This window comes from Colobus angolensis, unplaced genomic scaffold, assembly GCF_000951035.1.
Source record: "Colobus angolensis palliatus isolate OR3802 unplaced genomic scaffold, Cang.pa_1.0 Scaffold8, whole genome shotgun sequence".
Classification (NCBI taxonomy): Eukaryota; Metazoa; Chordata; class Mammalia; order Primates; family Cercopithecidae; genus Colobus; species Colobus angolensis.
The window spans coordinates 9,644,551-9,663,038 of NW_012121820.1; the positions used below are offsets into that span (position 1 = coordinate 9,644,551).

At 45.8% G+C, this 18,488-nt stretch overlaps 1 protein-coding gene across 4 annotated transcripts in view; it reads right to left on the reverse strand.

Moving 5' to 3' along the window:
- TOX2 (TOX high mobility group box family member 2) overlaps positions 1-18,488 on the reverse strand; it is a 158,022-nt gene that overhangs the window by 17,486 nt on the left and 122,048 nt on the right. For all 4 annotated transcript variants that reach the window (XM_011929023.1, XM_011929024.1, XM_011929022.1 and 1 more), the window contains one exon: positions 1,122-1,361. In XM_011929023.1, the coding sequence (XP_011784413.1) occupies positions 1,122-1,361 (240 nt within the window). The remainder of the gene's footprint in view (positions 1-1,121; positions 1,362-18,488) is intronic.

An 18,488-nucleotide genomic window follows, 5' to 3' on the forward strand; every position in this document is an offset into this window, starting at 1 on the left:
GACTTTTATGAGGATTACATGGACGTATACTTGTTACGTGTTTAGAGCAGTGTCTGGCCTATAGGGAGTGTTTGTTAAACAAAAACCGTTCCTGCAAGAACTATAATAGAGGTCGAGTCATCCTTAGGATGAAGCTGGGCTAGGATCCAGAGGTAAACTCCCTCTTCCCCCGAAGTCCAGGGTTACTGCCCCAGGCCTCTGAGAGGCCACCATGTGGAAGGAACACTGGATCGACAGAGGTGGGAGGCACGAAGGGAGGTAAGTCTTGATTCCACCACTAGCTCGATGGGAGGCCCCAGGCAAACACTTCTGTCTTTGGCCTTTCTGGGCCTCTGTTTTCCTCCCTGGTAAGACAAGATGTTCTCTCACTGGGAGGTGGATTTGGAGTCAATGCAAAGAAGGGCCAGAGCCTGGACAGGTGGCAGGTTCTCATCCCTACCATGTCTACCATGTTCTTGAAAAGGACAAACCACGCGACTCCAGGAATGTTGGGGGGACCCATGTTCCCACCGGGGGGGGGGTCATTTTTGCACCCCACCCTAAAGGTCAGTGAATACGCTAGACCTAGAGGTGCTGCCTTCTGGACCACACAGTTTTGTCAGAATATTTTCTCCTAAAAGGGCCAAATGGCCGCAAATGTGACCCCAATGGCCTTGCTCAAGCCGTCCATACCTCTGAAATCGCCCACTGGCCTTCAGGAGTCAGGCTTTGCCAACTTTCACAGGATCTTCTCACCCCATCCCCTCGACATTTGTTGGAATTTTCTCTGCTTTACACACAAGGCTGTGGGAGCCCCGAGGGGACACAGCTTGTCAAGGACACTCAGCACATGGAGCAGCCAAAGCCCTACGTCCCAAGGCCCATAGGTGCCATCGCCCTGACCAGGTGCTCCACCTGCCAATGTGCCTTTTCCTTGGCTTCCAGCGTGGCCTGGGTGTCTTAACAGAAAACCACTGAGCTCTGTGGCGGATATCTCAACCACCACCAGGAAGGCCTGCTCAGTCCCAAGACATCGGGCTTTTCTAGTCTTTACTAGAGGGAGGTGATGCCCATTTCCCCACAGGACCCCTTCCCTGCCGACGGGAGAGCAGCTTCAGGCTCCGTTCCTCCACTGCACATACCTTGAAATGCGCTTCCGACTCCTCTTCCTGCGTGGAGCTGGAGGGAGAGGGGGTCGCTGACTTGCTCCCCGGGGGTGATGGGGAGCTGTGGGCGATGCTGCTCCGGATGCCCATCTGCGAGATGAGCTGGGACTGGCTGAGGGCACTCATGTGACTGGCCAGCATTGCCGGGCGACCCAGCAGGGGCCCGGGCCGGCCTGAGTCATAGGCGGCCACCTCCGAGTGGACCATCTCCTGGATCTAAGAGAGGAGGACAGGGGGTTTGAGTTAGGAAGGATCTGTCCTGCCACTCCATCACATCTGTGCTAGCAGACTGGGAGGAGGGAATGCAGAGGAGAAGTGATGGGTGCGGCTCCTGCTCCGATCCCTGACAGGCGAATCTCAAGATTGAGCCCCAGCGCACTCATGGGAAAACGGCAGCTCCGTGGCGGTGTGCCATTCTACTGACACTTACCTCGGACAGATGCTTCGCATTTCAGCCCCTGCCAGAGAGCTCAGTCCGGTTATGTGGGATCATTTGATGAGACTGAGTCTTCCCTCCTGGAATGTGATATGTCTCGGCACGAACTAAGCAGTCAGCATAATAGCAAAGCACACAGATGCTGGACACTAACTACATTTCGAATCCTGGGCCTGCCATCTACCAGCTGGGTGACTTTGGCCAAGTTACTTAACCTCTTTGTGCCTCAGTTTCTTCATCTGTAAAATGTGGAAATGAACAAACCTACACTCTAGAGTTCTTAAAGATCAAATGTACCTGGCATACTGTGAGCCCTATATTGTATAAGCATGTGTTAAATACATTGAATAAATTTCTTGATAAAGTTGAGCACTTTCCTTCCTATAGGTCAGCAGTTTTATTGTTAACTCCATTCCCCATGATATTTTCTAACCGGTTACTTCTGGAATATAAGCAAACTACTGGTTTTTACATATAAGCATTTCTCACACCACTTATTCTAAATGTTTAACACATTTAGAATAAGACTTTGGACCTAAATATGTGTCCACGCCCTGTTCAGTGAAGCGTACCTATTTGCATACTCTTAGGAGTTTTCTTTCCTCTGCATCTGTGGTTATTTCCCCTTTCTAATTTCTAACATCAAGTATCTGTTTTTCTCTCACTTTTTCTTCATTAGGAAACAAATGGGCTTTCAGTTTTATGTGGGTTCTTTTCTCCTCAAAAGAATCAAATCTCAAGTTTATCACTTCCGCTTCTCTGTTTTCTCGAGTCTTGCTGTGTCGCCCAGGCTGGAGTGCAGTGGCCGGATCTCAGCTCACTGCAAGCTCCGCCTCCCAGGTTCACGCCATTCTCCTGCCTCAGCCTCCCGAGTAGCTGGGACTACAGGCACCCGCCACCTCGCCCGGCTAGTTTTTTGTATTTTTAGTAGAGACGGGGTTTCACCGTGTTAGCCAGGATGGTCTCGATCTCCTGACCTCGTGATCCGCCCGTCTCGGCCTCCCAAAGTGCTGGGATTACAGGCTTGAGCCACCGCGCCCGGCCGTCTAATTCTTTAATATCTCATTTTATCTTTATCTTTATCCCTTCCTCCACATTTTAAAGATTTATAGTTGTTGCTTCTCCCTCAATTTTGAGTCATATTTTATTTTTTAATTGACAAATGACAAATTGTATATATGTACGATATGTTTTGATGCATATATACACTGTGAAATAATTAATATATTCATCACCTCATATAGCATTGCTCAGATGAGAACATTTAAAATCTACTTTCTTTGTTCCAAGAGTTGTTCAATAAGAGTTCTGGAATACCATTTGACCCAGCAATCCCATTACTGGGTATGTACCCAGAGGAATATAAATCATTCTATTATAAAGATACATGCACGTGTATGTTCACTGCAGTATTATTCACAATAGCAAAGACACGGAATCAGCCCAGATACCCATCAATGATAGACTGGATAAAGAAAATGTGGTACATATACACCATGGAGTACTATACAGTCATAAAAAGGAATGAGATCATGTCCTTTGCAGGGACATGGATAGAGCTGGAAGCCATCAACCTCAGCAAACTAATGCAGGAACAGAAAACCAAACACCTCATGTTCTCACTTATGAGTGGAAGCTGACCAATGTGAATACTTAGACACAGGGAGGGAAACCACACACTGGGGCCTGTTGTCAGGGGCAAGAGGAGAGAGAACATCAAGAAAAATGCTAATGCATGCTGGGTTTCATACCTAAGTGATAGGTTGATAGGTACAGCAAACCACCATGGCACACATTTACCTATGTAACAAACCTGCACACCCTGCACAATTACCCTGGAACTTAAAAAAGAGAATCTAACTAAAAGAGTTCTGGAAATTCTAAGTGGCTAATTTTCTTTTGGCTACAATTTCTAGTAACAAAAATGATGAAAGGGATCTGTACTATTCACAGGTTTGAGACATTGTTAAGGTTTTCTTTGGGACCCAAATATGATTAAATTGTGTACATATTCCACAGTCCTTATAAAGAATAGGGCATGTTTGCAGATGAATACAGCAGTATAATATTTATCCATACCATCAGCGATTATTCTTTAGATTCCTTACCTTTTTGGCTCTTTAATCTTACACAGGCTTGTCCAGATTGCCTGCAATTTTTTCTGCTTCCATAAAAAATTTCCCTTTAATGCATAAAGTGTTTGTTTTGGGAATTTGATGTTGGTTTTGTTTTGTTTTTGAGACGGAGTCTTGCTTTGTCATCCAGGCTGGAGTGCAGTGGGCTCACTGCAACCTCTGCCTCCCGGGTTCAAGTGAGTCCCCTGCCTCAGCCTCCCAGGTAAGCTGGGACGACAGGTGGCACCCCCATGCCTAATTTTTATATTTTTAGTAGAGACAGGGTTTTGCCATATTGGCCAGGCTGGTCTCGAACTCCTGACCTCAAGTGATCTGCCCACCTTGGCCTCCCAAAGTGCTGGGATTACAGGCATGAGCCACCACACCCAGCCCTGATGTTGGTTCTTATTGCAAAAAGAAGACAGACAATTATATTTTCATTATAGGGATTAAACTATTATCTTTTTTGGTCTCATTTTTTGCCTCGAATTCCATGGAGTCTGATATTAATAATGCTGTCCTTGCCTGTATATGTGTTTGAATGTGTCTGGCATGTCTTTTTTTATTACATATCTCTTAGTTTTTATTTTTTAGGGTTACTTTTGTCAAATGGTGTTTTTGTTATGATCAGCTTTAGAAAATGAACTTTTCCCTTATGCCCTAGAACAGAATAAACAGGGAGAATGGAAGACCTTAAACAGAAAACCATCTGAGGCCCAGTGCTTTTTGTTTTCATAATATCCTTCATGGCTAATAGGTCTATTTTAGTTTCCATTTTCTCTTAAGTCAGTTTTGGTAAATTTTATATATATATGCATACATACACACATTTATTCATTTTATCCAGATACTAACACATACTAGCATATAACTGGATAATATGTTTTTAAATACACTCAATGGTTTTCATCCATTCCCATTCACAATTGTAATATTGTGAATACATGTTGCTTTTTAAAATTTTCCTTTTCAAAAGTTTATATATATATTTTTTTATTTGAGACATAGTCTTGCTCTGTTGCCCACACTGGAGTGCAGTGACACTATCTCGGCTCACCACAACCTCCACCTCCTGGGTTCAAGTGATTTTCCTGCCTCAGCCTCCTGAGTAGCTGGGATTACAGGCACATCACTACACCTGACTATTTTTTGTATTTTTAGTAGAGACGGGGTTTTGCCATGTTGGCCAAGCTGGTCTCAAACTTCTGACCTCAAGTGATCCGATCCACCCGTCAGCCTCCCAAAGGACTGGAATTACAGGCATGAGTCACTGCACCTGGCCAAAATGTTATATATTTCAACTGTCTAGCCAAAGAACCAGCTCTTAAATTTTTTTAAAAATTGACAACTTTCATAATTCATTAAATTCTGCTTTCTTCTCTATTAATGTTGACTTGAGGTATCATATGTTGTTGTTTACATAGGTTTTCAAATTAAGCTATTTTTCCAGTTTCTTTTTCAGTAATAGAAACATCTAGGGCAGGAATTGAGACAAGCAATTTTACCATGCAGGAGGCTTTCTCTGAAGACATTTTTGGTTCTGACAACTGGAGGGTGGGAAGCTACAGGCAACTACTGGGTAGTGGCCAGGGATGTTCCCACCAAACAAAGAATTATTCATCCCAAAATGTCAATAGTGCTGAGGTTGAGAAACCCTGCTCTGTAACTATGATTTTTCTCCTGAGGAGAATCTTAGCTACATGTAAATATTTTTAAAATATTCTATGCTGATTATTTTATTTCTTACCCTAAAATTATTTGGAAGAGTGATTTTATTTAATGTATCCTTTGTTATGATCAGAGACCATGAATCCTAGAATTTTATCTTTTTGGAATGTAGTGAGGTTTTTGTTATAGTTTAGGATATGATCAATTTGTTTTTCCTTTTTTAAAACCTTTAGGTTCAGGGATATATGTGAAGATTTGTTATACAGACAAATTGCATGTCACAGGGGTTTGGTGTATAGACTATTTTGTCACTCAAGTATGATCCATTTTTGTAAAACTGTTCATGTATATTGGAAATAATACTGTATATTGTACAAATTTCTCCATATGTCTATTCAATAAACAGTTTTGACTACTTTAGGTGTAAAAATCTCAAAAGAATTGGCTTATTTCACTTAGCTTAAGGTCCTCAAGGTTCATCCATGTGGTAGCTGAATTGGAACTTTCTTCCCTTTTTAAGGCTGAGCAATACACCCTTATATGTATAGATGACATTTTGCTTATCCATTCATCTGCTGGTAGGCACTTGGTTGGGCATTATGAATAATGCCAGGAACGTGGGTGCACAGGTATCTCGTGGAGACTCTGCTTTCAATTCTCTTGAGTAGACATCCAGCATTCCCATTGCTGTATCCATAGTAATTCTGTTTTTAATTTTTAAGAAATCACCATACTGTTTTCCATAAAGCCTGCCATTCCTATTGTGTTTCCAGCAGTTTCTTCATACATACTAATGTGAAGTTATTTATCCTGTAAATGTCCCAGAATGCTATGTCTTTACTGTGGCTTCTCCTTGCTCATAAAAAAATAAGCATCTTTGCCTTAACGTTTCTGTCTTAAATCCTACTTTATCTGCTATCATTATCACTCTAATTTTGCACTGTTTTATTTTTGTCCCACATAATTTTAATTGTAAACTGTGTAGGTTGATTTTGGTTTCTAACCCAGTTCTTAATATATTGTGACATATATATTTGATTATTAATCATACAAATATCTGAGAAACAGATTTAAAGTGAACTGTTTTAAAGGACAGAAAGTTTTAAAATGTATTCTCTAAACATCCCCCACTTCCCACCCCACAGCTTATGCACTCTCACCTTCTATAAGCCTTAAACAAGAATCTGGCATTATCTCCTCAAGGTCAAATTGGCCTTAGGGCTCTGTGTTAGGGCTTGTTTTCTTTTTCTTCCCAGCCACCTGCTTTAGAATTCTTCCATCAGATATTCCTGACTCGGTGATTTAATATTGTTACCAACTCTTGATAATGGCGAATTTTGGAACTTTTGCAAACCTGCTAAGTGTGAAATTCTCTCAAAGTCCCTCGGATTTCCAACATTCTGATCACTAGTGAGAGTGACCATCTTTTCATAAGTTTACCAGACCATTTATGTTTCTGCGTATACTGATGTTAGGAGTGTAGACTAGTATGTAAAACGCTTTAGAAAACAACCTAGCAATACTCAGTATATTGAAGATGCAGAGATCCTATAACTTAGCCTTCTACTCCAAGATGTTTACTATAAAGAACTTTCCCACATGCACAAGAAGATGTACACACAGTGTGGAAAACTGCAAAAGACTTCGAAATAATGGACAAATTAGTGTCATTCAATGAACTGCGGAGCATTGTCCAGCGGACCTCTGGGTTACCTGCTTCTATAGGAGTATATGTCTTTGTCTAGGCTATTTTACAACTTTGTAAGCTCTTAGCTCTTGGGTCACTGCAACCTCTGCCTCCCGGGTTCAAGTGATTCTTGAATCACTACAAAGGTGATATTAATGCAACTGATTTTTTAATCAATAAAAATTTAAATTGTGATAAAATACACATAAAATTTACCATCTGAACCATTTTTAAGTGTACAGTTCAGTGGCATTAAATACGTTCACACTATTATGCAGCCATTACCAGCAGCCATTTGCAGCATTCTTGCCATTTTGCAAAACTAACACTCCATCACTAGTAAGTAAGAACTCCCCATTCCTCTCCCCCCAGCCCTGAAAACTACTCTTCTACTTTCTATCTCTAGATATATGACTAGTCCAGGTACCTCAAACAAGCGGAATGACACAGTATTTGTTCTTTCGTGACTGGCTTATTTCACTTAGCAAAAGGTCCTCAAGGTTCATCCATGTGGTAGCTGAATTGGAACTTTCTTCCTTTTTTTTAAGGCTGAGCAATACACCCTTGTGTGTATAGACTACCTTTTGCTTATCCATTCATCTGCTGGTAGGCACTTGGTTGGGCATTATGAATAATGCCGCTAGGAACATGGGTGCACACGTATCTTGTGGAGACTCTGCTTTCAGTTCTCTTGAGTAGACACCCAGAATTCCAACTGCTGTATCATATAGTAACTCTGTTTTTAATTTTAAGAAACCACCATACTGTTTCCCATAGTGGCTATACCACTTCAATTCCCACCAGCAACACACAAGGGTTCCGGTTGCAGTTTCTACACATCCATGCCACTGGTTTCTCTCTCTCCCGCTCTTTTCAATAGAGGTCATCCTAATAGGTGTGAGGTAGAGTGAAACTCATTCTTGTCCATAAAAATGTAAACAAATTTTATCTCGTAGGGATATAATTAATTGATCCCACCCTGTAAAAAAGGTGACTGCAAACATTATGTTTGGTGGCTCCATAGCTATTAACCCGTTTTGCATTTCTTAGAAAATTTATTTCACCATTCCTGTTCGCTTACATATGTGTCCATTCTTCAGATTTGCCTTTGAATCTGTTGTCATATCTTATCGGATTCCTCATTAATCATGACTTAAATGAATTTCTGGCACACTTTCATCTTATATGAGAATTATGATGTTACCTTTAGAAAGTTATGCATTACAACAAAGATGATCATTATGGCATTTAATTCCAAAAAAACTGGAAATAATGTAAACATTCACTAACTGAGAGATGGAAAAATCTGCGGTGTATTCAAATAATGGAATTCTGTAGAGGGTTAACCTGACCAACCTGGACCTACATCTGCCAGTGCAGATGAACTCAAAGACAATAACCAGTGAAGAGAGTTTCAGAAGGACACGTATAGTATAATGCCTTTATGAACACGTTTAAAATATAAAACATCACTGTCAGGTGTTCAAGGATATATGAAAATGTAGTAAAAGCATAAAAACACCCACTATAGAATAGTGGTTATTTCCTTCTAAGAACAGAGAGGTACAAAGGGACCTTAACTTGTACCTGCAATATTTATTTATTCAAAAGCAGATCCAAAGCAGCAGCAACAACAATATGGGCTCTTCCAAGCAGAGTGTTAAACTTAAATGTGATGGGTTCTGGGACGTCTGGAATGAGGGGAAATGGCTGGTACCCACGTGACTTAATTGGCCATATTAGGCACCTTGAAATGTCTGAAATAGGGTCAGCCTCATCCCCTCACCTCCAACCTGGGCTCCAGACTCCCACATCCAATTGCCTGAGTGACATCTTCCCTCGGATGCCCTGCAAGCATATCAAACTTCACACACTGCGATGGAGTGTGTTTCTCCTGAAACCTGTTCCTCCTCCAGTTTTACAAAATAGTAAAATGGCACTGGCATTCTTGCTGTCACCCAAGCCACAAACCTGAACATAAACCCTGTCTTCTCTCTTTCCCTTACAACCCCAGGCACTAGCCAGGACACGCCATTGTTGGTTCCACCTCCATAATGAATCCTGCGTCTTTCACAATCCTCACATCCCAACCAATTAACATCTCTCTAAAACACATAAATAAATCAGGCCAGGCTACCATCCTCCTCAAAATTCTTCATTGGCTTGTTGATCCTCTTAGAATAAAATCCGATCCCCCAAATAATAATGACAACAATAACGGCTTTTTTGAATCTCAACGTTTCTTTGAAATAAAAACATTGCACTATGATGTTTTTTACACGTGGGTAACAGATTTAATTTTGCTGATATTCGCTAGGTCCTTTGGAACATTTTCCACTTTCTTCAGTTAAGTGATATTTTCTACAATTATTTGATTATTGCCTTTTTGCTAAGCTTCCTATTAAACACATTGAATCATCAGGATGTTTTATCTTTTCAGTCATAATTTTGAGCCCTTTAACTTCTCCCTTGGAGTTTTAGGAGTAAACCTGGAGCTGATCATCTTCGCTCATTTGGTTACAACCAGTGTTGCTCGCTGCTTTCACTGAACTTTTACATCCAGTGGTCACGTCGCGATATGGTTTGGCACACAAATCTCATCTTGAACTGTAGCTTCCATAATTCCCACCTGTTGTGGCAGGGACCCAACAGGAGGTAATCGAATTACGGGAGTGGGTCTTTCCTGTGCTGTTCTTGTGATAGTGAATAAGCTCCTCCGATCTGGTGGTTTTATAAATGGGAGTTCCCCTGCACAAGACAAGAGTCTGCCACCGTGTAAGACGTGCCTTTGCTTCCCTTTCGCCCTCCGCCGTGACTGTGAGGCCTCCCCAGCCCTGTGGAACTGTGAGTCCATTAAACCTCTTTCCTTTATAAATCATCCAGTCTTGGGTATGTCTTTATTAGCAGCGTGAGAACAGACTAATAAATACATACATTTTACCTGAAAGCCATCTTTCCTGATTGCAAATTCTTCTCATCACATGGATATACCATATAATTGAAGTTTATTATGAATGTTTTTGCCTATTTTTTGGAGTAAGGTTCTCAGAATGTGCCTTCTTTAGAACTACAGATTTTGTACAATTGTCCAGTGACTTTTCTTTATATCCTAATTCCTGGATTCAAGCCAGCATACTGCAAAAGCAAATGCTTGTTGGACCTATTTAATAAAATTAAAGCCAAAACAGCAGAACTGGATGCGATCCAGGAAGGATGTCGAGTCTCTGTGGAGAAGCTTCATTCTTGCTATAGTTACAAATATATTCTCAATATATGGTCGGACCTTTCATGAGTCCATGCTTTGTGATGGACACAATGCCAGGCTTTGGGGATGAGAGCGCCCACTTCCCCAACTGCACTTCAGGGTCTCACAGTCAATTAGAGAGACAGTTCCCTTCATAAAGACAGTACGTGACTGGCTATTCATAGATAAAAACCAGCAAGACATGGGGACAGCCACTAAGCATCCCCGGTTTTCTAGGGCATTTAAAAAACTTTGTCCTAATTTCCCCAAGGTGAAAAATGTGCCCCTAATTTGAGGCCTGCTAGCTGAGGATGCCCACTGTAGTGGACGCTGTCGGTGCCGGGCCCCAGCCCCTTTACCATGCTGCTGTACCCATTCCCCTGTGTTCTGGGAGCACTGGCACCTGCCCCCATCTTCAGAAAAGTGGCCAAATGGGAGCTGCTTCTCCCAGGAGGTTATGACATCTCCTTAACACCAACAGCCCACCTTGCAGCAGACCTCACCACTGCTTGACTAGCACAGGGGTGCTAAAGGCCACCCTGTTTGCTTGCAGCGAAGCTGCGCTCCAGGGCTCCCTGTGGAATCAGGCTGAAACGAGTCTCCAGCCGAGGCTACATCCATGCTCAGCCCCTTCCCTTGCAATCCCTCATTCCTGCAGCCCCTCCCTCAGTAAACAACCTCCACAAGAACCCCGTCTCAGGCTCTGCTTCTAGAAACCCTCTGCCTCCATCGGTCCAGCTCCCATCTCCTCTGTCTGTCGGCTGCATCTCATCAACATCACTCCTCTCCCATCTTCAAATTAACATCTCTCTTAGCTCCGGGTCTCCTAAAAACTTCTGCCCCAACTTTCTTTCTTCTCCATGCAGCCAACTGTGCAAAGAATTGTCTCTCCTCACTGTCCTTGGGCCACTCCTCCCACCAGCGACTCACCTGGCATCTGTCCTCATTATTACCCATACCATTGTAATCAGTGTCCTCACCACCACCCTCTTCAGGAGGAAGAGGAGGAGGAAGAGGAGAGATTTTTATCAAGCACTTAATATGTGCCAGACACTGTGCTGAGCATGTCCACATATGACTCATTTAATCACAACTACCAGAGGAGGCAGAATATAATCATCGGCTGCAGAAAAAGCCAAGTCTCAGAGAGGCCAAGAGACTTGCCCATAATCACACAGCTGCTAAACGTGGAGCTGAGCTTCTCTAAAGTATCGCCCTCCTCCCTAAGTTACGATGCCTTCCCCAAGACACTGCTCCATCCTCAACTACTGCACCTGCTGCCTCCCCTCCCAGCCCCCTTCTCTCCATCTAGGGCCTGGTGCTTGGCTGTCCAACCGCCTCTCCAGCCAGTCCTTCCTGCTCTTCTTCAGCCCACCCACTCAACGCTGGTGTTCCTCAGGTTCTGTCTGACATTTCCTCCCATCTGACTTTCCTTCCAAGTGAGTCTGTGACTCCTCCACGGACACCTACAGATAGGGGCGTCCCCCATGATGATTCTAAAATTCCCGTGTTGCACCTAAAAACGTGTTCTGCTTAAAGCCAATTTCAGCCTTTAGAAGAAGAAAGGTGAGCTCACAAGAGAGGGACACAGAAGTGGTGAGACCTTGTCCATCCCTCCATGCATTCTAGAAAACTCTACCAGTTCACAAGACCTCTACTCCAATCAGAATCCACATCCCGCTGCCCCAACACTTTTAGCAGCTACGGCCTTTATTCCTGATCAGCTGCAGCAGACGCAGTGGGGGCCCTGCCCCTCGGGCCTCGGCCCACCTCGGGGGTCCCTACAGAGGGTTATTGTACATGCAGACAGCTTCCCTCCTCCCTGTGTTCTCTGGTCCAAACAGCCTGGAATTGCTAACCAACTGGGGCCCCAGGAATGACCCTCAGCCAGTGAGAACGGTTTGCAGATGAAACCTCGACTTCCTCTCCCCTCGGTGGGACGATTCTGAGTTGTGTCCCGGAAGACTTGACATCCTTCCCGGATCACATCCACAAGTCTCTCAGAGGCTCCACAGCAGGACCCTATTCCTGTTGTCCACAGTGGTAACAACCCATGACTTTCTTTCCTTTCAATCTCACCTGCCTTCTTCCCTCCAAGGGCTTCCTGGGTTCACCCCGAGACAAACTTCTTGCACCCAAACCTTTGTGTCAGGGTCTGCTTTCAGGGCTATCTCAAGCTACGCAGCTCTGGTCCCAGCCTCCAGCATGGCCTCCTGAGTCCAGGCACCATGGTGGCCTCTGCAGTGACCGTTCTGGGGCATGAAATGTCACCTCCCTGTTCTCCATCTCTCAGGAGCTCCCCGGGCCCACTTAGCCATGACCCAGCTGTGTAAAATGCCCCTTGAAGATCTGTACAATCTCTCTCCTCCTGACCTCTCCAGCCCCTTCCCAGAGTTCCCTGGGGACATGTGGGCTTCTCTCTAGACTGGACACCTGCCCTCTGTGTCATCCTCCTTTATGGCTTATCTGAAACCTCACCTCCTCAGAGAAGCCCTCCCTCTCCTGCTCCATCCTTTGGCCTCACCCTCTTTCCAAGCCTCTCGCAGAGCTCTCCACATTGCCTCCCAGCATCTGCTCGAGTGTGGAAACACCTGCCTCCCAGCACCAGGCAGAGGGCTGGGCAGCCAGCCGGCACTCATGAGATGCCTGGGAACCAAGTGAAGCCAGCCTCCTGCTTCCCTCATGGAAACATATGGCCACGCTCCCGAGCCACATCTGCACCCGCCCCAGGAAGGAGGAGGCAGCAGGAACGAGGCGGCTGTGAACGTAATTAGGATCGCAGAGCTTAATAGCTTCGCAGGGCTGCAGGAACACAAGGGCGTTTTTCACAAACTCCCCATTTGCAGTCTCTGTGGAGAGCAGCCTGGTGTGCTCAGCGTAACCCCACACAGTGAGGAGAGAACAAGACAAATCACACCTTCCTCCTTCCCGCCTTCTGCCGATTCACAGAGCTGGCAGCCGTCCTGCATCCTCCGAGGCCTGAACGAGTTATCATTCAACACAGCCTCACACTCAGCCCAGGAAGGTGGAAATTTTTTTTCTTTTTTTCCACAATTAATTATTTATTTTTTTATTTTCTTCAGCCCGGAAAGGTGGAATTTTCCCCCCACAATTAAATGTTTTTCTTTTCTTTTTGTTTACAGGTCAGAGTTGTATACATGTATAGGGTCCAGTCTGATGTGCTGACAGATGTATACAGTGTAGAATGTATTTTCTGATGGCAGCAAAGGCTGTGTTCAATTGTGCTCTTATTTAAGTCCCTGCTTCAGTTTGAGAGGGTTCCAAAACTTCTCCTTAACTCCCGGACTCTGTCGCCCAGGCTGGAGTGCAGTGGTGCAACGACTGCTCACTGCAGCCTCCATCTCCCAGGCTCAGGCGATCCTCCCACCTCAGCCTCCCTAGTAGCTGGGACCACAGGCAGAGCCATGGCATCCAGCTAATTTTTTGTATTTTCGTAGATACAGGGTCTCTCTATGTTGCCCAGGCTGTTCTTGAACTCCTGGGCTCAAGCGATCCACCCTCCTCGGCTCCCCAAAGTGCTGGGATTGTAGGTGTGAGGCGTGGCACCCAGCACTTCTCATTAATTTCTGAGCACAATCAGAAATTACAGCATAGCAAGAGTGACCTTTATTCCAGTTGTCAACAGGTTCCTCATCTCCATCGGAGACCACTGAACTTCATTGTCCATATCATTATCGGCATTTTGGTCAAAATCATTCAACAAGTCTCTAGGAAGTTCCAAACTTGCCCGCATCTTCCTGCCGCCTTCTGAGCCCTCCAAACGCTTCTGAGCCCTCCAAACAGCCTCTGCCTACCCAGTTCCAAAGTTGATTCCACATTTTCAGGTATCTTTATAGCATTGCCCCATTGCTGGTACCAATTTTCTGTATCAGTTCATTCTCATACTGCTATAAAGAACTATCTGACCCTGAGTAATTTAAAAGAGCAGCGTTTTCCATTAGATCCCAATGTCCTTGTTTTACAGAAAATGATAGAAATAATAATAACGATAATAATATCTAGTATTATAGTGAGGGCTCACTACACCCCAGGAACCATGCTAGGAGAGTCACCAGCAAATCTTTGATGCAAGCATTCTTATCACCCCCATTTGACAGTAAAGACACTGAAACCCAGAGAGGTTAAGTGACTTGCCTAAGATCACACAGCCAGAAAGTGGGAAAGCCAGAATTCTGCCTGTCTTCTGAGGCTGAGATGTTTTTCACTGTATCCATACAGATCTTAACAGCTTCAACAGGGGGTAACAATGACTCTGGCCTCATGGGGAAGCTGTCAGGATCAAATGAAAAGGTAACTTTCTACAGAGTCAGACACCTAGTGGGTGTTCAAGACAAAAGTTTTCCTTTTTTCATCCCTTCATGAACTTGCTTAGGGTATGAGCTTGAACTAGATCTCCACTGGGCTAAGAAGAGGTGAGAAATGACCGGGCACCATGGCTCATGCCTGTAATCCCAACACTTTGGGAGGCCAAGGTGGGTGGATCACCTGAGGTCAGGAGTTCGAGACCAGCCTGACCAACATGGTGAAACCCTGTCTCTACTAAAAATACAAAGGTTAGCTGGGCATGGTGGTGGGCTCCTGTAATCCCAGCTACTTGGGAGGCTGAGGCAGGAGAATCACTTGAACCCGGGAGGTAGAGGTTGCAATGAGCTGCAATTGCACCACTGCACTCCAGCCTGGGCGACAGAGTGAGAATCCATCTCAAAAAAAAAAAAAAAAAAAGAAGAGGAGGTGAGAAACAATAGAAGGTTCTGAAATCTGAGAGGGAGGCCAGGAGGGAGGCTCCAAGGACACTAAAAATGACAGCACACTGCATGGCACAGGAGGGCGCTTCACAAATATTTGCTACATTTGTCAGATTCAGGGGTTGACACACTCTGTAAAGGGTCAGATAGTAAATATTTTAGGCTTTGCGGGCCAGATGGTCTCTAATCACTACTCAAATCAATTCTGCTGCAGGAGCAGGAAAGCAGCCATAGATAAGAATGCAAATGAAGGGCTGTGGTTGTGTTCCGATAAAACTTTATTTACAAAAATGGGCAGAGGACCTTTGGCCCAGGGCCACAGACTGGCAACCCTTCTGGTAGTGGAGTGTGGTAAGTAGAAACAATGGTAGAAATGCTATCCTTTATGTGGCAGGTAGCATTTGCCAGACACTGACCTGTTGACCACAGTTTCTTCTTACTCAGGCATGCAAGAAAGGGGTGCTTATCATCAACATTTTACAGACGAGGAAACTGAGGCTCAGAATGAGAAGTCACGCGCCCAAGGTCATTTGGCTGTAGGTGGCAGAGCTGGATTCACATGAATGTCTGTGTGGCTCCCAGGCCTGTGTCCTCAGCCCTACCCCATTGCTGCACCCACTTGCCCAGCACAGCCTCAGCGAACACCTACTGAGTGTGCTCTCACTTGGCCAAGCCCTGCGCTGGCCACAAGCTGGGCTCTTGCTCTGACCTGGCATTGCAGCCTCTCTCTAAAATCAGTGCAGCTGTGACCCCTGCATGCCCCGATGGCCCCTTCACGACCACAGCACTCAGTTCTCCAGCTGCTGGGCATATGGGATTCTGACAGCTCACAGCTGCACCCCTCTCCAGGAATTGCCTGTGGCTGGTGAAGCTGCTTCCCCCATGGTTACAAGTCCTTTGAAGGGGTGGTCTACATTCAATCATGTTGGGGTTCAAAGGCCCAGCCCCCTTGACTCAATTTGGGACATCTCAGAAGGGGCATCCCTAGCATTACAGAGCTCACTGGATTGGCTGAGGCCTCTGTAGCAATGCACATTGGTTCAAGTTCTCTCTGCCCCAGGCTGCTTCCGTTATTTCTCATGGGTGACGTTCCTGAGAGTGCTCCCCCAAAACTTGCTGTACACAATCTCCATCTCAGAGTCTGTTTCCAGGGAACCTGACTGATGACAACCACCTGGCTGGCCCATGCTACCCCCCATTACCCAGCACATTCAAGCTCTCTGCATCTCCCAGGCATCGAGCAGGGTCCCAATGCCTGGGCCAGAACCAGCCTCTCCCCATGCATCAGCCGCGCCTCCCTCCAGCCCTTCAGCAACCCTTGTTGAGCATGTCCAGTGCCGAGTGCAGATGCTGGGTTAGAGAACACATGGCTGACCGGAACACAGTCCCTCCTTCCAGAGGCCTTGCATGGTGGTGGTGGGGTGAACAGGAGTAAGACGTGTGCAGAGACCTTCCCACCTAGTCTGCAGAAGAAGGTGGCCACCGAGAGGAAGTGGAGTCTGGCCTAACTCTTGCAGCTGCTCAGGAGTTAGCTGGTGAAGAGGGTGCGGGTGTCCAGGAAGAGGAAACAGTCTGTGCAAAGCCGTGGAGCTGACATGGACCTGGCAGGACCCAAGATGGCTTCACTGAGGCTTCAGAGGCCAGCAGGGATGGACGGCAAAAGGCCTGAGAGCCAGAGTTGGGGAAGGTTCTCCCAGGCCCACGGGGAGCCATCGAAGGGATTTCAGCAGGGGAGGGATGTGGTCAGAATTGCCCTATGGAACCATTCTGGCTGCACATGGATGAAGCAGTTGAGAGAGGAGACAAGAGCTCCCAGAGAGGGGGCTGGAGTACGGTCTATGGCAGTGGCCAAATCTACCAGGTAGGTCCGAGAGGCACTGAGGAAGACTGATATTGATAGGTGATTGAGTGGAATGTGTGGGATGAGTAGTGGCTGAGCCAAGCAAGACTCCTGGGATGAAATGGTGATAAGGGGTGCCTATTGCAGTTCTCTGAGGTGGAGACATAGAAGGAGGAGCAGGATTGGGCAGAGTGAAGGTGATGAGCACAGGCAGAAATGTGTTAAGTTTCGGGAATCAACATGGTGTCTATGGAAGCTAACATGTTCACAGGGTCTGGGGATTAGGATGTTGACATCTTTGCGGGGGATTCTTATCCAGCCCACCATACTCGGATCAATGATGTGAGCAGTCAGTGACAAAGCTCCTTCATACCAGTCCTGGAAGGAGAAGAAGAGTCTGGAGTCCAGCCTTGAAGTCTAGACCTGGCAGAGAGGCCCAGATGGTGACAGAGACCCAGAAGTTGGCCACTGTTCTGTCCTCTGACTCTGAGCTTCCTTGAGGCACTGCCTCGAGCCTGTTTCTCACGTCCTCTGTAGGCCTCTGTCTTGAGCTACCCTCATCACAATTCTCTCTGCGGCCATTTCACTTCTCTAGACCTCCCGGAGCTCCAAGCTGCTCCTGGTACTCCATTCATTCATTCAATAAACATTCCCTGAGGACTGTTATGTCTGAGACCCTGAGCTAGAAACACCCCATCTCAGGAGTACACCTTCTGGTGGGGGAGGCAGAAATGAGCCCACAATTTTAACCAGTGCAGCAACCCAGGTGTGCCTGGGGTCCTGTGGGGTGCCAGAGAAGGAGCCCCTCCAGTACCTGGAGAGCCAGAAAGCCTTTCCACAGGAAAAAGCAAAACAAAACAAAACGGAACTGACTCTTGAAGTCTGCCGAAGATAAGGAGGGTGCAGAGGTATATCAGGAGCAAGAACGGTACATGCAAAGGCACCGAGGCATGGGCCAGTGTGATGAGCTCTGCAAGCTGCCTGGAGTCTGGCAGGGCTGGAGTGATGGGTAGGGTGGGATATAAGGATAAAGGGGTATCCAGAGGCTGGGACTTGGTGGAGGGTAAGTGTGCTTGCAGGTGCTAAGGGGGTGGCCACAGGCAACAGGTGTGGGCACTGACAACTGACAAGAAGCCTTATGGTCTGCAGCATATCTGCCTCCCCAGTGAAAGTCGACATGTCTCAGTCCTCTGAGAAGGCAGCAGAGACTCTGTGTATTAGTTTCCTATTGCTACTGTAATAAATTACCACAAACTTAATGCTGTAAAATAACACAAATTCCTTCCCTTGCAGAAGCAAGAACAGCACATGCACCTCCTGGAAGTCAGAAGTCCAAAATCAGTCTCACTGAACTAAAGTGAAGGTGTTGGCAGGGCTAGTTCTCTCTGGAGGCTCCAGGGGAGAAGCATTTCCACAATTTTTTTTTTTTTTTGGATGAACCGTATCCTCCTGCCTTGGTTTGTGGCCCCATATTACATGACCTTTTTGCTCTCTGCTTCTGTGGTCTCATCAGCAGTGGCTCTGTGTGTTGGGCCCTCCCATCTCCCTCTTGTAAGTACTTCTGAAATTACATCATTGAGCTCACACA